General features: G+C 37.7%; 1 protein-coding gene across 1 annotated transcript in view; it reads left to right on the top strand.

The window, feature by feature from the left end:
* The first annotated feature begins 3,039 nt into the window (after positions 1-3,039).
* Positions 3,040-16,596, top strand: part of LOC138691340 (uncharacterized) — a 29,114-nt gene continuing 15,557 nt past the window's right edge. Inside the window, exons 1-3 of the mRNA XM_069813228.1 lie at positions 3,040-3,123; positions 6,123-6,219; positions 13,211-13,341. Coding sequence (XP_069669329.1) covers positions 6,124-6,219; positions 13,211-13,341 — 227 coding nt within the window. The 5' untranslated portion in view covers positions 3,040-3,123; position 6,123. The remainder of the gene's footprint in view (positions 3,124-6,122; positions 6,220-13,210; positions 13,342-16,596) is intronic.

Raw genomic sequence — 16,596 nt, 5'->3', positions numbered from 1 at the left:
ATATATTCGCCCCGGCGAGCAGAGTCGGTCACCAGGACGTTTAAATAGCCCCGGGCCCAATTAGGGCTCTACGTGTGTGTACTTGACATCTGGTCCGGGCTTGGCACCTAAACTTCCATATAGGGGCAGTATGAAGGGTCCACTATTGCTTCGTTGCTCGACGCCCTGTCGGGCCACACAAGTTGGAAGTCGCGCTCGAAACCGTGGGACAGGACCACGGAGATAGGAAAAATCCCCGCTGGTGAGACGAGAGTTCTAAGCCTAAGATACTTAACCTAATAATGTATATAAAACTAGAAGAGAAAGAAGAATGTAACCTAGCAAGGCATCCTTAACAAATCAATCCCGTCATTATGGCGGACGTGGCACAACAAACAGCGGTGATGGAGAGGTGAAAATGGCAGTGATGATGTGGTGGGCGTTCCGCATGCATGGTGGCAAGCGAGGAGAAATACAGCTATGAAAAAAATGAGAGAATGAAGGGCTGGGTGGTGATAAGGCGATTAATGTCCGAAAAGAAATGCACGAGAGCCACCATTGCATTCCCCGGTCACCAATGTGGCGGAACCCACCTCGATCGGCCTCCGGAAGACGCTGACGGACATATGGCCGGATGGTAAGGCCACAGCTATTATCTGTCTCTGTGTGTGATGCAGTCGACAAATGTTTGTGTCGATGATTCGACTTTTCCAGAAACTGTAGCGGCTGTGAGAGGTGGCGTTCATGTCGATGCATCAGTACCCTGGATTGATTTATTAACGACAGACGCATACGTTGGTTTGTTATTTTTCTTTTTGTCATTGTAATATTTCTTCCGCGCCTCGAAAAAAGGTAAGATTTTGTTCCACACGAAGTTCCTATATGTCTTTCTCCTCAGTGTATCTCGGGGTGACTTTCGAGTTTGATGCATGGTCCCCATTACAATTGACACAATGGTCGGCGTGAGCACATGGGGAATCACCATGATCAGACTCGCCACACTTTGCACAAACAGTGATATTTTTACAACGCTTTTGCGTATGTCCGAACCGCTGGCAGCGGAAACACCGCATAGCGTTCAGCACATACGCACGGACAGGAACACGTTCATACCCGACGTAGATAAACTCTGGGAGATACAGAACTTCGAAGGTCAAGAAAATTGTACACAGAGGGAACGTCTGTCCATCCTTCTTACCAGTTAGTCGGTAAGCTTTGGAAACAGACTGTTCCGCTAAATATAGTTGAATTTCTTGATCAGATAAACCATCTAGAGCTTCCGTACGAATGACTCCTCGTGTGCTGTAAGGTGAGGAGTGACGTTCAACCTTAATAGGATACGATCCTAACAACTTCGCCTCTAATAGAGTCTCACTCTGTTTCGGATTTAATTTTTCTATGAGTAGAGTTCCATTTCTGAGGCTAGTTGCATTCTTGACCTTTCCTAGCAACTGATCGAGGGCGCGCTTGATGTAGAACGGGCTGATGTTCGTCATAGTCTTTTCGTTGCTGTCAAGGGCTATGTTGAGATATCTCGCAGGCGGCACAACAATCTTTACTAAATCGGGATTAATCATAATGGCATCAACCACTCTCCGTTTCTTTGAATTACTGGTTTGTTGAGTTGAAGGAAGGTTGGAGCTCGAGAACATTTTGAACTGCCCCCCCTACGGAACCGTCAGCGTCAGCCTGCGACCGGGGGGGGGGTGAAAGAAAAAGACACCGAAATATTCTTCGCGGTCTGTGCCTGCCGTGGGGACCCGCCCACAGCCCGATCCCAAGCAACCCACTTCACGCAAGTTACTTTTCAAATTGGACATTATTTACCCTACGGCAAGTTCTGCACCAGAGGCGTGTCGCAGTTTTATGCCCCTACCACGGGAATAACCGCCCGTGGCTCCCAACTCTACACTGAACATAGCCGCCAGACTACTCGGCTAACTCCGACCCTCCTCCCAAAGCCGGAGCAACCAGAGATCGCACGCAGCTTCAGGGGACTTGTGGTTGATTACACTGCGACACCCATAAGTCAGCGGTAACACGTCGGAGCGATATATCCGTCCCGGTGAGCAGAGTCAGTCACCGGGACGTCTAAATTGCCCCGGGCCCCCTGGGGGCTCTACGTGAGTGTACTTGACGTCTGGTCCGGGTCCGGCACCTAAACTTACATATAGAGGCAGTATGAAGGGTCCACTATTGCTTCGTTGCTGGGCGCCCTGTCGGGGCACACAAGTTGGAAGTCGCGCTCGAAACCGTGGGACAGGACCACGGAGATAGTAATGATCTCCACTGGTGAGACGGGAGTTATAAGCCTAAGAACCTTAACCTATTAATGAATATAATGAACTAGAAGAGGAAGAATAATGTAGCCTCACCAGGCATTAACAAATCCCGTCATGGTGGCGGACGTGGCGAAAACTAACAGCGGGGATGGAGAGGTGAAAATGGCTGTGATGATGTGGTGGGCGTTCCGCATGCAATGGTAGCCGGCGTAGAGAGATAGAGTGGTCAAAAAGACGAGAGAACGAAAAGGGGTGGTTGGTGATAAGACGAAAATTGGCCGAAAAGAATAGCACGACAGCCACCATTGCAACCCCCGGTCACCAACGTGGAGGAACCTCCTCGACCGGAACAGTATTATGAAGCAATTAATAAATAAATAACATAAGATTGATAATGATGAGTAGTTCTATATCCTAGTCTATGGTTGCTAGACAACAATTATGTATTAAATAATTTTATACCAAGGCAAGTCTTTTCGTGATGTTAAGTTTATGGCACAAGCTATACCTTTATAATAGAAGTCATGACGTTTTAATTGATGTAGTAATATTTCACTCCTCTGGGATAAAAATGTGGCATATGCAATATTTTCACTAACGATAAAGGTTATTTATAATGCTGAAGTAAAGAAAACATATTTCATGTGACTCCATTTGTCTTTTGTAAGAATTAAATTGATTAATTGTACGTTATGTACACGTATGCAAAACTATGACTCCCTGGGAGTCACCCTGAATGACGAAAATAACTTAAATTTGCATTCAACGACTGCTTTCGTGTATTATATATAGGATTTGAAGCAGGCAATAATTGTTACAAGAGAGTGGCGTTTCAAGAGAACTATTTCCTTCACTGTTTCGAGTAAGTAAAATGCTATTGTCTTACATTACTAAGTAGCTGCTTGTGAAAACAACATTTTAAATGAATAGAAATAAATAGGCTTAATATGCTGAATACAAAAAGGTAACTGTTTTAATAACATGCTTTTTCGAAGAATCTTGAAAACTAAAACATTCCTTAGTCTGAATATGGACTGTGGTCTGTACTGCTTTAACTCAAGGGCGAACCCGGCGGTCACCTGGGGCCAGGGGTTTTAAGGAGGTCTGAAAATGACAGTAACAATAGCTATAATAATAAATATTGGGTCACATAAAGTATTATTTTTTGGAACAAAATGTTATTGATTGAACAATAATCATATTGTATTTTGCTTCCTCTTCTACAACTATTATAAATTACGTTACAGTAGAGTCATTCAAATAATTTATTTTTCAATAACCAATTATTACTTTTTAAGTATCCAAATATTGTGTAAAAAATTTGCAAATTTTTATAAATGAGATCTTATTTCCGCACACCTGATATCTGAATGCCATCACTTTGTTGCATCTCTGAAAGTGAATATGAAATATTTGCATATATATATATATATATATATATATATATATATAAATATATATATATACTGGAGATGATCAGGACTTTTTATATTAATGGCAGGTACTTCACTGTTTGTCATTTTCCAAGATGAAGTCAGTTATATAGACCAAATTTAACGACCTAGTCGTTGACCACACTGCACCATCTAGCCACAATAGATAAGACTGAAATGGAGATTTGTTAGGATGCCACAAGGGAACCCGGGCTCCCGTAGAAAACCCTAGTGGTAGCCTACCTGGACCACGGGATTGTTATCTGGTTGAGGTTTTTTTCGGTGTTTTCCCTCAACCCATTAAGAGCTAGTGCTGGATAATTTTTGGCGCTGGGCCCTGGACTAGTTTCGCTAGCATTATTACCGTCATATCAATAAGACGCTATATAAAAATAGCAGTTGATAAAGCGTCGTAAAATAACCAACTAAAATACCTCATGTTTTCCCAGCACAAGTTATGTAATCGGGGTATGCCGGGTTCTACTCATAACTATATAGTTAAACTACATGGAAAATCATAATAATATTTTGTCTGGATTCCCAAATAGGCTATGCCATGAGAATTTTTCTAACATTGTTTGTAACCAACGTAAATGGAGAACGCCGTTTATATTCCTGCCAGAATTGATAAAGAGTGAACTAATAAATAGAAGTACACAATTCCGTTAAAGTAATTTAATTTTTATTATAATAAATCAAGTTAAAATTTTATAATATTTAAGTTGTGAAATGGGCAACACAAGAGAATTAGACCTACAAAAGAAATTATCAAATTTCCAAATAATATCTTACAATAAAGGGAGAAGAGAGACAGAAAGACGAATGAAGAGATGGATAGGTCGCAACAGGTCGAAAGGCCTAATCCTTCAAGATGAAGATGATGATGTAAATTAAACATGACATTTGGCGTAAATTCATTTTGAAGATACAATTGACTGTTTTGTCTCCTCAGAGTGCCGAAAAGTTCCCATCTAGGGAATAGTATTAGAGGGAAGTGTTAATAAAAGTGTGTTATTTTGAGTGAAGTTCATCCCTTTGTTTAACATCAAAGACGTAAGTTATTACTGCAATTATTATTTCTATTGTTACTATTTTTGTGCTTTCCATTATTATTACCGGTATATTTTTTTATTGTTCTTAATCTGTAATTTTTACTCAAGAATCCCAATTATTACCTTCGCCGAGGCCCATAACGCTCTACATTCGTCCCTAACATTGATGTAACATTATTTACTCAAATTTTTTACTCCAACTTATACAATAATACATATAAGTAAAAGCATTGGAAAAACTGTTATAAGTATACTAACAATCAAATTAAAAAAACACAAAAATTTATACTATAATCAATCTAAAGTAATTTCTACATCGACATAATAAATCATAGAGAAACATAGAGATATAAGTTTTACATACATGACTTTTATTTTATTTATTATTACATACTAGTATGAAAAATGATCTAAATTTTGCAGAAAGCGTACCATTCCAAAAACAAATTATGTTGGAAAGTAAACTTGAAATTTTGTGCCTATTTTCAGAATTCATGTGTGTTGAATACGAACTATTATTATAATGTTCATGTAAGAATTTTAGTTTTACAAAAATAATGATGAACTTTAGTGTCACTGTAGAGTGATTTCTGATTGTGACATGAAAGAAAATATTTTCAAGAAACTAACCACAGAAGTCTGTTGCAAATGTGTGTTTTAAATAAAATGTCATTCAAAGAACTGGTAGAATTCAAGGTCCATATAATAACTTGCCTTTTACATGTGTGCACTCATAGCCTTGCATGCATATTTAAAAATATTGATGACATAGCACGCAATAGTGAGTGGAAATAAAAATATGCACACGAAAATTACGTTTCAACTATTAAAACCTCAATATATAATCAATGCTATAAAAATTACTTGAAATTACGGTTCCAACTTTTTGTATATCTGCAGTTTAAACACTGACAGTTTTTCCGGAATTTCACGTACAACACCTCGTAAGTAGCTGACGTCACACGAGACGAATTAAAATTTGTGTAGTGCCTAACTTGTGTCACTCAAACTTTTCAGCATATCGACGTTCACATAATTTATTCACTATGCAAAATACGTAAAAATCTTCACGAAACATTGTCAATTATTGTATGAAAGCTTCATCATTGGATCTCTTCACGGAGCTTATGTCGGTATGAATGAGATTCAAGATTGAACATTGTCATATGCTGGATCTCTCCATCTGTCCCTCGTAATTGCGAATGTTGCGAACAGCAAAGTGTTCTAATTATTTATATATTAATATCATGTAATTAAAATAAAGTTAATCACTTAAGTGTGCCTTAACTCACATTCTCTCATTTAGTGACCCGTTATGAAATCCTGAAATAAATACAATAAACTCTAACTTTGCAAATGCAAATTCTCATTTCCAGCATGATTGCGGTCCTGCTAGCCATCGTGTGTCTTGTGGGAGGAGTACAGTCTTGTGATCTGAAGACTTCCAAACAGGACGACTTGATCCCTGAAAGAGTATGTAATGGCTTAAAAAATAGACATAAACTTCAATATCTTAATATTGTTTTGACGGAAATGAGTGTCATAAATATATTAATTCAGAATTTATAGTATTAATAATTTTGTGAAATTCTGTGGCCTTGGTAATTATATTGATTTCTTTTCCGTTATTATTACTTGGACCAATTCTACAATTTTTCACTTCTTCATTGTAACAGATTTTTACAGTTTCCATTGTTCACACACTGTGGCTATAATAGGTTATATTCGCTTCTCATAATCTGGAAAAATATATGAGCCGTTCGGAGCAGAAATGGTGTAAGTCAAAAATGGGTAATGAGGGTTAAAGTAAAGAGTCTCTAAAATACAGCGCAAAGTAGCAATTAATATTCAATTTATTTAAACTATTAGTAGTCAGTGGATAGCAAGGAGAACATATTAATTGCTACTTTGCGCTGTATTTTACAGAATTTTTACTTTAAATCTCAGTACCCAATTCTGACTTACACCACTTTTGCTCTGAACGGCTCATATATCGGTATTTAATGGGCCTATAAAAGTGATTGTCCCGCGCCGTGGCGTCGCGGTCTAAGGCATCCTGCCTAGGACACGCGTTATGGAGCGCGCGCTGGTTCGAGTCCTCATGGGGGAAGAAATTTTCTCATGAAATTTCGGCCAGTGTATGGGACCGGTGCCCACCTAGCATCGTGATGCACTTGGGGAGCTACGATAGGTAGCGAATCCGGTTGCGAATACCAGCTATAACGGCTGGGGAGATCATCGTGCTAACCACACGATACCTCCATTCTGGTTGGATGATCGTCCACCTCTGCTTCGGCATGTGGGCGTGAGGCCAGCAGCCGGCTGGTCGGTCTGGGCCCTTCACGGGTTGTAGCGCCACGGATTATTTTATAAAAGTGATTAAAACGAAACAAATACACTGAAGCAAATATGATATAGCTACGTAGTTTTAGTCCTGAAATAAATTTAAAATAAAATTATCAATTACAAATGAAAAATACTGTATGCAAATATTATCATAGCTTGAAAAATATTGTCTAATAGAAAGAGTGAGTACGAAAATCAATTATTCTCATGATTAAGCTTGATTTCGAATTAAATAAACATCCCAAATTGTACTGTGCACAGGCAGTGTTAAATTCTTTTTGTGAACGAAATGAGAATACAGTAGACTATAATGTTTAACTTTATAGTATAGTCCTTTAATAGAAATGACATGGAATTCAACTTAATAAATAATAACTGGCTACTCTTTTCACTACTGCAACATATTACATTAAACAATACTTATATTGCCAGCAGCACCATTATGATCATTACTGCTCAGGTACAACCAACATTTATTTGAAAGCGGATTAACTACAACGATAGTCGACTGCTGCCAGTAGGAAGCCTGCAACTTTATCCAGTTTCCTTCGACCATGCTGCCGCTATGTGAGCAAGCATTATTTCTTACTTGCGCTTCGAAAGTCTGTTCTCAATGTGAGGGAAATATCCTATAGCATGCGTAATTCTTTCCCGAAGCTCACAGTGAAGGTCACTTGTTCATACGACACAGAGTGTGCAATTTTTTTAATCTAGTTTGTCAAAATTATTATCTTCTCTCCTTTTTAGCAGATTTTCATAGAACTTTTTGAAGAACTTTAAGGCAGCGTATTTGATTTCAGTATGGACTCTACGTTTGTGTGAGTGAAGCTATTCCTTTACGGTGGTGAATTTAAACAAAATTATTAATAACTTCTTTCATATCTAACATATTTTCATGAGACTTTATGTGGAACTGTAAGGTAGGGTAGTTGATCGGAATACAAACTCTGATTACGTTTGTAAAAGGGGAACTAACCCTTTCATAGGTGGTGAATTTAACAGAATTATTAATAACTATTTTCCTATCTAACATATTACCATGAAATGTTTTGCAGAACTTCAAGATAGCATATATTTGATTTGCATACAAAGTGTGATTACTTACTTACAAATGGCTTTTAAGGAACCCGAAGGTTCATTGCCGCCCTCACATAAGCCCGCCATCGGTCCCTATTCTGTGGAAGATTAATTCATTCTCTATTATAATATCCCACCTCCCTCAGATACATTTTAATATTATCCTCCCATCTACGTCTCGGCCTCCCAAAGGTCTTTTTCCCTCCGGTCTCCAACTAACACTCTAAATGCATTTCTGGACTCGCCCATACTTGCTACAACTTCGTCGGAACTTCCTAAAGTTGTAAACCTATTCGAAATTTCGATCTGATAATGTCGTTTAATTTCCTCGTCCTTTAATTTCAGAATATTGAATTTATTAATATTAACTTGTTGCTCTACTCGCTTGGCTGCTGATACAAAGTGTGATTATGTTTTTTATAAGAAAAATTTCTTTTTATAGGGATGCATTGTGACAAAATTAAAAATTAGTAGATTATTTAAAAATTCGGTATTAATTATCGCCTTTATCTTTAAAATTGTACTTCCAGTAAACAAAGTAGAATTCATGGTATACGTTGTGAATTGATATACATCCAAATTCGTATTAAATCCAGAAGATAGTTTGCAGAATTATACAGATTCGTTGTACGAGTACTTCATTTCATCTTGTTATGTTAGGGCTTTGGGTGACTGTTAAAGCACTTTCTTGTCATTTTACTGTAATAGTGGACCCTCATCCAAATATCATTCCACGATCCAGAGGACACATACCACGTTTGAAAATTTTCTCTAATTATCTTTTCTTTCTGAATTCGCACATCGACCTCTCAGTTCCACCACTGATCTGTTTTTTTTTTTTTAATCTCTAATCCGTATGCCTAGAAGTCATACAAAACAACGAATCCACGCTTGAGGTGTGGAGAGACCAAAACTATATGTTGTAGCTCTGTAACGTTTATTGCTTACGTCGCGGGTCCTTATTCAAATATTTGGAAATTGCAGACCAATTATAGCATTTATGAGTCGTATTATTCTCCATTGGGATATTACAAATTGTACCATCATACATGGCCATAATAACTGTTGATGCACTTCTGCACATTTGTCCTCAATAAATACCTTGTTAAGTTCCAAAACAATAATTTTCTTTTGAATTACAGTATATCTGACTCTTCTCTGATTAATTGTTGCGGTTCTTTCAAGGGAAGGACTGCCACTTTAGGGCTTAACCAGTAAGACAGAATGTTTGATGGAAAATCGCCAATAACTGTTTCACATTTTTCAACAGTACTGGGAATATCTTTTAGTCCTAATAGGGCAATAATATTATTTAAAAGTTAATTATTCTGTGATTCAGTACAACTCCGGTATTAATCTTCGAAAAGTGGCCAGCCTCATTTAGTCCGCCAAATCCCTGAAAATAATTAATATGGAAAGGTTCGCATATATACTCAACCAAGCAAACAATATTTCACACAGTTAATGATGTCGGAATATTAATAAACAAATTGTTTTGACATCAGACAGCAGCTGGTATTATTTTATACCTGAAATTAAAGTGAGATTTTTGGAAAACATACCCTCATACAAAAAATAAATCGAATTGAGGGGTTCTAATTTAGTAATCTAGTTAAACTACACGCTAAAATGAAGAATATATCTGGTTGTTTTCAAATTCTACGTAAAATTGAAAATAAAACACATTTTACAAGTCCTCAATGCTATTTTCAAGAAAGCCCTCTCCATTGCGACCAGGGAGTGTGGATTGAACACTCTGCATATAGTAATATTCACGTTAGACTAAAAAAGAAAGTAATATCCATGAAGAATATCCCGCAATGTCTTTACAAGATGTCTCGTACAGTCAGGGACATATATTCATTAAAATTTATTTTCAAATCAACAAGTTTAAATATGAATTATGTCCACCTAGATTAAAGAAATTGCACACTGTGCGAAGTCTCGTTCGCGAGTTATAGACTAAATGTTATGACTTCTAACACAGTCTTTGTTAATCCTTCAACATAAAGAAAAAAATAGGAAAATGTACTATACAACTGGAATGCACATATCACTGTGCTGAGTACGATAATAAATTAAGTGTGCTTTACAAAGAATTCCGGTAAAAAGTACGTAGCTATCTATTACGAGTCAGTATGGCAGCGTTTCTTACATTCAACATAGAAATTGGTCGCAGTTTTTAGGCTTGAGTCACTGTTAGTATATCACTTACGGGCATATCAGTACGTATTGTAAACAATTTGATCATGAAAATTGAGACTTCAGCCTAAAATTGGGAAGAGGACAAGGAAGCGACATCTTATATAATGTATATTTGTTTATGAAGTTCTTTCATCAAAGAAATTGCGTAAAAGTCGAATTCTCAAGGGGTCAAATTCTTCCAGCTGAAACTAGCATTATGAAAACTATTCACACAGTGTAAAGTATATCTGTATATATAGAGAGAGTGAGAGACAGAGCGAGAGATAGAGAGAGAAGTGTAGGTTTATGAAGAATAATGTGCTGCAACAGAAAATGACAAAAAGTGCGACAAAAATATGAACCATTTTTAAAGAGATATCTTACAGCGAAGACTTCTCTATTGATATGGTGAGATGAAGTACCCAATTATTGAAAAACTAGTTATATTATGAAATAACATATATATATACACCGCAAACCCAGCATTCTTCAATCTTCCTTTTTTTCTCTCCTTCTTCGTAGTCTCCGCATACGATCGATATACCTTAATTACTATCATCTGATATCTTCTTTTGACACGAAATCTTTTCCCGTTCACTATTGCTTCCAGTGCATCCTTCAGTAGGGAGTTTCTTCTCAGCCAGTGACCTAGACAATTCCTTTTTCTCTTCCTGGTGCGTTTCAAGATTATTCGTTCTTAAACCATTATTTCTAGCATAACGTCTTCTCCATAGCCACATTTCCAATGCTTCTAGTCTCTCCTTTTCAGTCCCTCTTAACGTTCATATTTCTGTCACGTACAATGTCACACTCCACAATGTTCTCTTCTATAGTTATTCTTCCAGAGGTCCGCAGAAGATGCTCCTTTTTCTATTAGAAGCTTCCTTTGCCATTGCTATGCGCCTTTTGAGATCATTGCTATGCTCCTTTTGAGCTCCTGGCAGCAGCTCATGTTATAACTTTTTGCAAATCCCTAAAATAGGTAGGCCTAAGCATATTACTCTGTGAACTACTGCGTTAAGTTGTTGATATTGTTTTCATTGAAACGATAGCAACATGTAGGCCTATCGTATTCAACATTAAAAAGTGATATGATGTGTAATAATAAAATCAGATTGAGTACAGGTGTCCAATGAAAACCTGTAATGCCAAAATAGTGATCGAGACTTGCGTTTTGAAGATAGGCCTAACTGCAGTTTTAAACATGCACAATTTTTAACATTTGGATGAGAGAAATATCAAAAAGCACCAGGAGAATAGTGTCTGCAAGAGGAAAGACTGTAGTTCTGGGCCGATGAAAATGATGAAGGCTTTAATAAGCACGATAATCATTGGTGAAAAGGAACATAGTGATTTAGGTGAAGTACGAGAAGCAATGTATAGGAACCATCGAAAACGCATTTACTGAACCGTTATCAAATGTATCTAAATGCAGGGGTCCACTAATCGATTTTAGGTAATAATCATTATTCCATAGACACCTCAAATCAATTTTTTTATTTTTCGCACCCATCAGTTGATCCTTTCTAAAACGTATTCAGTTAGAAACCTATTTAAAATTTTAGTGAAATTTCAAGAGACCAAACTTCAGTAAACTTGTACGAAGTAGAGATTCATGATGTGCGAGTAATGAATACCTTAAAAATTCTGAAATTGTGGATTTTCCCGCCTTGTAAACCTGAAAAAGAGCTGTTTTATTTACTTACGATATTTTTTCCATAGTATATTCAAATTATAGCACAACATTTTTAACCACACCTGCAGCTCTTGCAGAGCAAATCCTACACTTTAGAAAATTAGGAAAGGGAGTGTCGATCTATTATGAATACCGGTGCTTTTAATATCTTAACTGGCGCTTTCAGTACATTAAATCTTTCGCTTGTTGTATGGTAAAAGCGCATCCGAAGAACTCCAATTATTGGTAGTTATAGCTGCTCAAAGAAAACCACACGAATTACAAGAAAATAACTATAGGCCTAAATGTCCAGCGTATAATGTTCGATTTGAGCGATGGACGACGGTTGAAACGAAAAGAAATTACTGCATTGTTTCCGCGTGCCTGGCACGTGTTCCAGAAGTTACTTGAACAAACGTAGATCATCCACAGTAATAACATAATGGTACGTTTAAAATAGTGTGGCTGTGGAAAGATAATAGTAAGGAAGGCTGAAATATTGAAAGGAAATATATTCAACAAGCGAACGGTTCAGTTTAAATTGTACGGAATTTGTTGTCCGGAACCGAACACAGTACAGTTTAATTTCCTGAAATGTCTGTTTGGAGCTTTAAATAATTCCCCTTTTCGTTTCTAGAGTCATATCTGATACTGTGAAATATTCTCAACTAAAGATGAAAGTGTCCCGCGCCGTGGCGTCGCGGTCTAAGGCATCCCGCCTAGGACTCGCGTTACGGAATGCGCGCTGGTTCGAGTCCTCATGGGGGAAGAAATTTTCTCATGAAATTTCGGCCAGTGTATGGGACCGGTGCCCACCCAGCATCGTGATGCACTTGGGGAGCTACGATAGTTAGCGAAATCCGGTTGCGAATACCAGCTATAACGGCTGGGGGGGATCATCGTGCTAACCACACGATACCTCCATTCTGGTTGGATGATCGTCCACCTCTGCTTCGGCATGTGGGCGTGAGGCCAGCAGCCGGCTGGTCGGTCTAGGCCCTTCACGGGCTGTAGCACCACTGATTATTATTAAAGATGAAAGTAATTGAGAAATACTTTTCTGACTCAAGATTTGAACCCTTTTATAGAGCCGACTACATCATTGCATGTAACTTCGCTCAAAAGAATATCTTAGCGTCATAGACAATATGATAAGTTGCTATATTATGTTCTGTGTTGCAGTTGGTTGGAGCATGGTATGCTTTCTATGCTATGCCACAGCATTTCTTTAACCGTTACTCCTGCTATAACGCTTCGTACACCCCGACGTCCAAAAACAAGCTTTCTCTAAGGAACATCTACTATGACAAGAGGTAAGGCTGCCAAATGTCAATTCAAATCCCAACTGTGATTGGAAAGATTTCCATTTTAGTTCTCAGTTCCTTAATTTCTTTGTTTCACGTTACATTTTCTTCATAACGCAGTCTATCTTTCACTTGATTGTATTATCTAATATGAAATATGTTAATATCAACACTTTACTTTTGCCAAAATAACCGTAGGAACCTGGGCTCACGTGTTTTAAACAGGCCGAGAGTGAATGATTTTAAATATTGATGAAATTATTACAAAGGTTACCTTCGGGAGGGAAGTAAAGCTGTGAGAGTCCTATCGTGGACATATGTCATGTAGGATAACTTAGAATGTCCCTGATAGAAGGCTGCAGGCAAAATTTTTCGTCCATTCTAAGCTGTCGTTGAATTCTTACGATGAATTCTGTAGTTGGAAGCGTCATTCAATGAAAAACTGCTACAATATTTCACACTTTTTAAGAAAATCACTTGTCTCTACTGCGCTGAACATTCAAAACATCTGGCTGGTAATATGGTAGAGTAAAATGAACAAATATATAAAATAGATATTTTTCCATCCCTATTGTAGTAGGTACGATATTATAATCTCCCTTTTAGGGGAACGAGTTAATTTTTCCTTACAAGTACTCATTGTTGTGTAGGGGCGCTGTGACCCTCTAGGTCTATAACGGGAACAGAAAATCATGAGGCACAAGGATCCGTAGTGGGTCAATAGTGACTGCCCAAAATAGAATTCACTTGCACATTTAATAATACCTTGAACTTACAAAAAATATATAAAAAACTTAAATTATATACAAAACTTCAAGATTAAACACGCTGCAACACACGCACTAAAAACCAAATTACAGTTAACATTAACTAGTATATAATAGACTTCACATAGACTCTTACAAAGTTCCAAAGGAGTGGCCTAGTAAAACTACGAAAGGGGCATAACTGAATACCAATCCAAAAACAGACTAAGAACATACGCCGTGAAACCCACCCTAAATGAATAGGAAGAGAAGTAATAAAAGGTAACTCGCCCAATACATAAGACAGAATTAAATACCCAGACGAACCTAGTAATGCGAAGAATGACTGGAGAGTAAATGCCAATTAGCTCCAGAATGCACCACTAAACGGAACAAATGGGGTCGCTCATTCAGCTCCCAATAGAACGAAAATGGCCGCGCCAGCTGATTATGTGGATCCTGCGCTTAGCAGAAAAAAGTTGAATAACACGTAGCCTATTACGGCATAAGCCGTGACAATGATGATAATCGGCGATGCTGGCAGATGATGGATAGTCCTGATGCGACAGAAGAAAGGACTCTGCTGTGTCCAGACGTTCCTCCAGTAATAAAACTGGATAGGACGCCAATCCCCAGCGATACAAGGGCAATCTCCAAGACCGCGCCTACTACGGGAAGAATATAGATGACCGATACAAATGATCACCAGCGAAGGAAATTTCTTTTTGGCTAGTAGAAATTACGACGGAGATGTGGATCATCAATCCACATATGAAGGCAGGAAAATCTCACGAAGCGTAGCAGAGTACAACACCAAATACGCATTCACATAGATCGCTCCGCCTAATAGACGCCAGCCAGAAAGTCAAATCCTGACAGCACCCATCGATAACACGACGACTCGTAACGTGAGCGCAATGGCAGCCCACTTCCCAACCAAGATCCTCTCGTCGTGGCGTCACCCAAGAGCGTCTCCAGAATAGCGTTCCTGGTCTCCCAAGTCTCTCCAACCGACTGCCCGTCGTCTCCGAGTCAATCCACACAACCGTGAACAACCAGGAAGTCCAACCGTTAGAATATGAATGCCTCAATGGGACGGCAGATCCCAAAGGAAGAATAACGAACTCATCTGATTGGCAAGAAACTGATCAACTAGCGCACCCTATACCTAATACATTAATAAAAAATAGCAATATAACAATTCACTCTAACAACATATAAAGGAACTAAAGAAGCAAATGTAAGAGCATGTGAAGTACTGAAACGTCGGAAAAGTGTATGGGAAAGGAAAATACATATCGTGGTGCGCAGCACCACAGTTGAAGATGGGAAGTGAGTTTGTACATTACCTGCCAAGAGATAACAAATAATGGAGATTCTTTCAAAAAGAAAAAAAAAAATACAACATATTCGAAACATATCTCGAGGTGTATAGTAATTTTAAAATTATTAACATTACTATGAAAATTGGGTAACTTTTGTCCTGTCCTTTCCATTTTAACAGTTCAAGCGTTTTCCTCGATGTTATTTGACTCATCCAAAGCCACCATCTCTTGCGACGTAGGTAATGGAAAATTCCGCTTTAACTTCGTCGTAAGGAATATTTTTGGCCACTTCATTTTTCTTCCTTTAGCAACCGGCAACGTCAATTATCAAGGACTTCCACTGTCCCATTAGGCCTCTTCAGGACCTAAACATGAAACCCTCTATTGTCGAAAAAAGACACACAGCCGAAGAAAACGTTTTGGCTTAGAGCCGTAATTTTTTCTTTCAAAACAACCTTCACTTTGAGTTATCTTGATGTATCAATTTCTAATCTCTGAAAATAGTTGACTTCAACATCGAATACTCACATGACAGAGTCGCCTGCATATGAATTTTTCCATGAAGTAAGCCAATAACGACGTTCCAGAAATACTTCTATGGTGTTCTTCATGTGTTAACATTACTTAAATATTTTCTAGTACAAGCAATGGCTTTTCCGAAAGAGACTAATAATAAATATTATGTAATTTTAAATTTTGTCTACCAGAGATAAATAAATTTATTTCTATTAAATCTGTTAATAATAATAATAATAATAATAATAATAATAATAATAATAATAATAATAATATTATTATTATTATTATTGTTATTACTATTATTATTATTATTATTATTAATTATCACTTCCTCGTCTTAATTGATAAAGATAGCTTATATTTAAGCAAAAAACTGGCGAATATGCAACAAAAGACTGATTGTATAATTGTAAAATTGAGACACTCTTCAACATAAGTAGGCTAGAACGAAACTTCTGGAGACTCTACAATACAAAAAATACCCACACATTCTAGACGTGATATTAAAGTATGGCATGAGTAGTTTATGGAAATGGTGGCATTATGTAAACATCAAGTTCAGGAATACCCAGTGTATCTCGAGCTCAATTTGCAGTAGTACGAGATTTCCAACAGAATCCCACAATTTCGTATTCGTCGTGCATCACAAGAGTTGTTAATTCCACAATCAACCG

The sequence above is a fragment of the Periplaneta americana genome, chromosome 16 (assembly GCF_040183065.1).
Source record: "Periplaneta americana isolate PAMFEO1 chromosome 16, P.americana_PAMFEO1_priV1, whole genome shotgun sequence".
NCBI lineage: Eukaryota > Metazoa > Arthropoda > Insecta > Blattodea > Blattidae > Periplaneta > Periplaneta americana.
The sequence above is the reverse complement of the archived record's forward strand: the minus strand, read 5'-3'. Positions and strand labels throughout refer to the sequence as shown.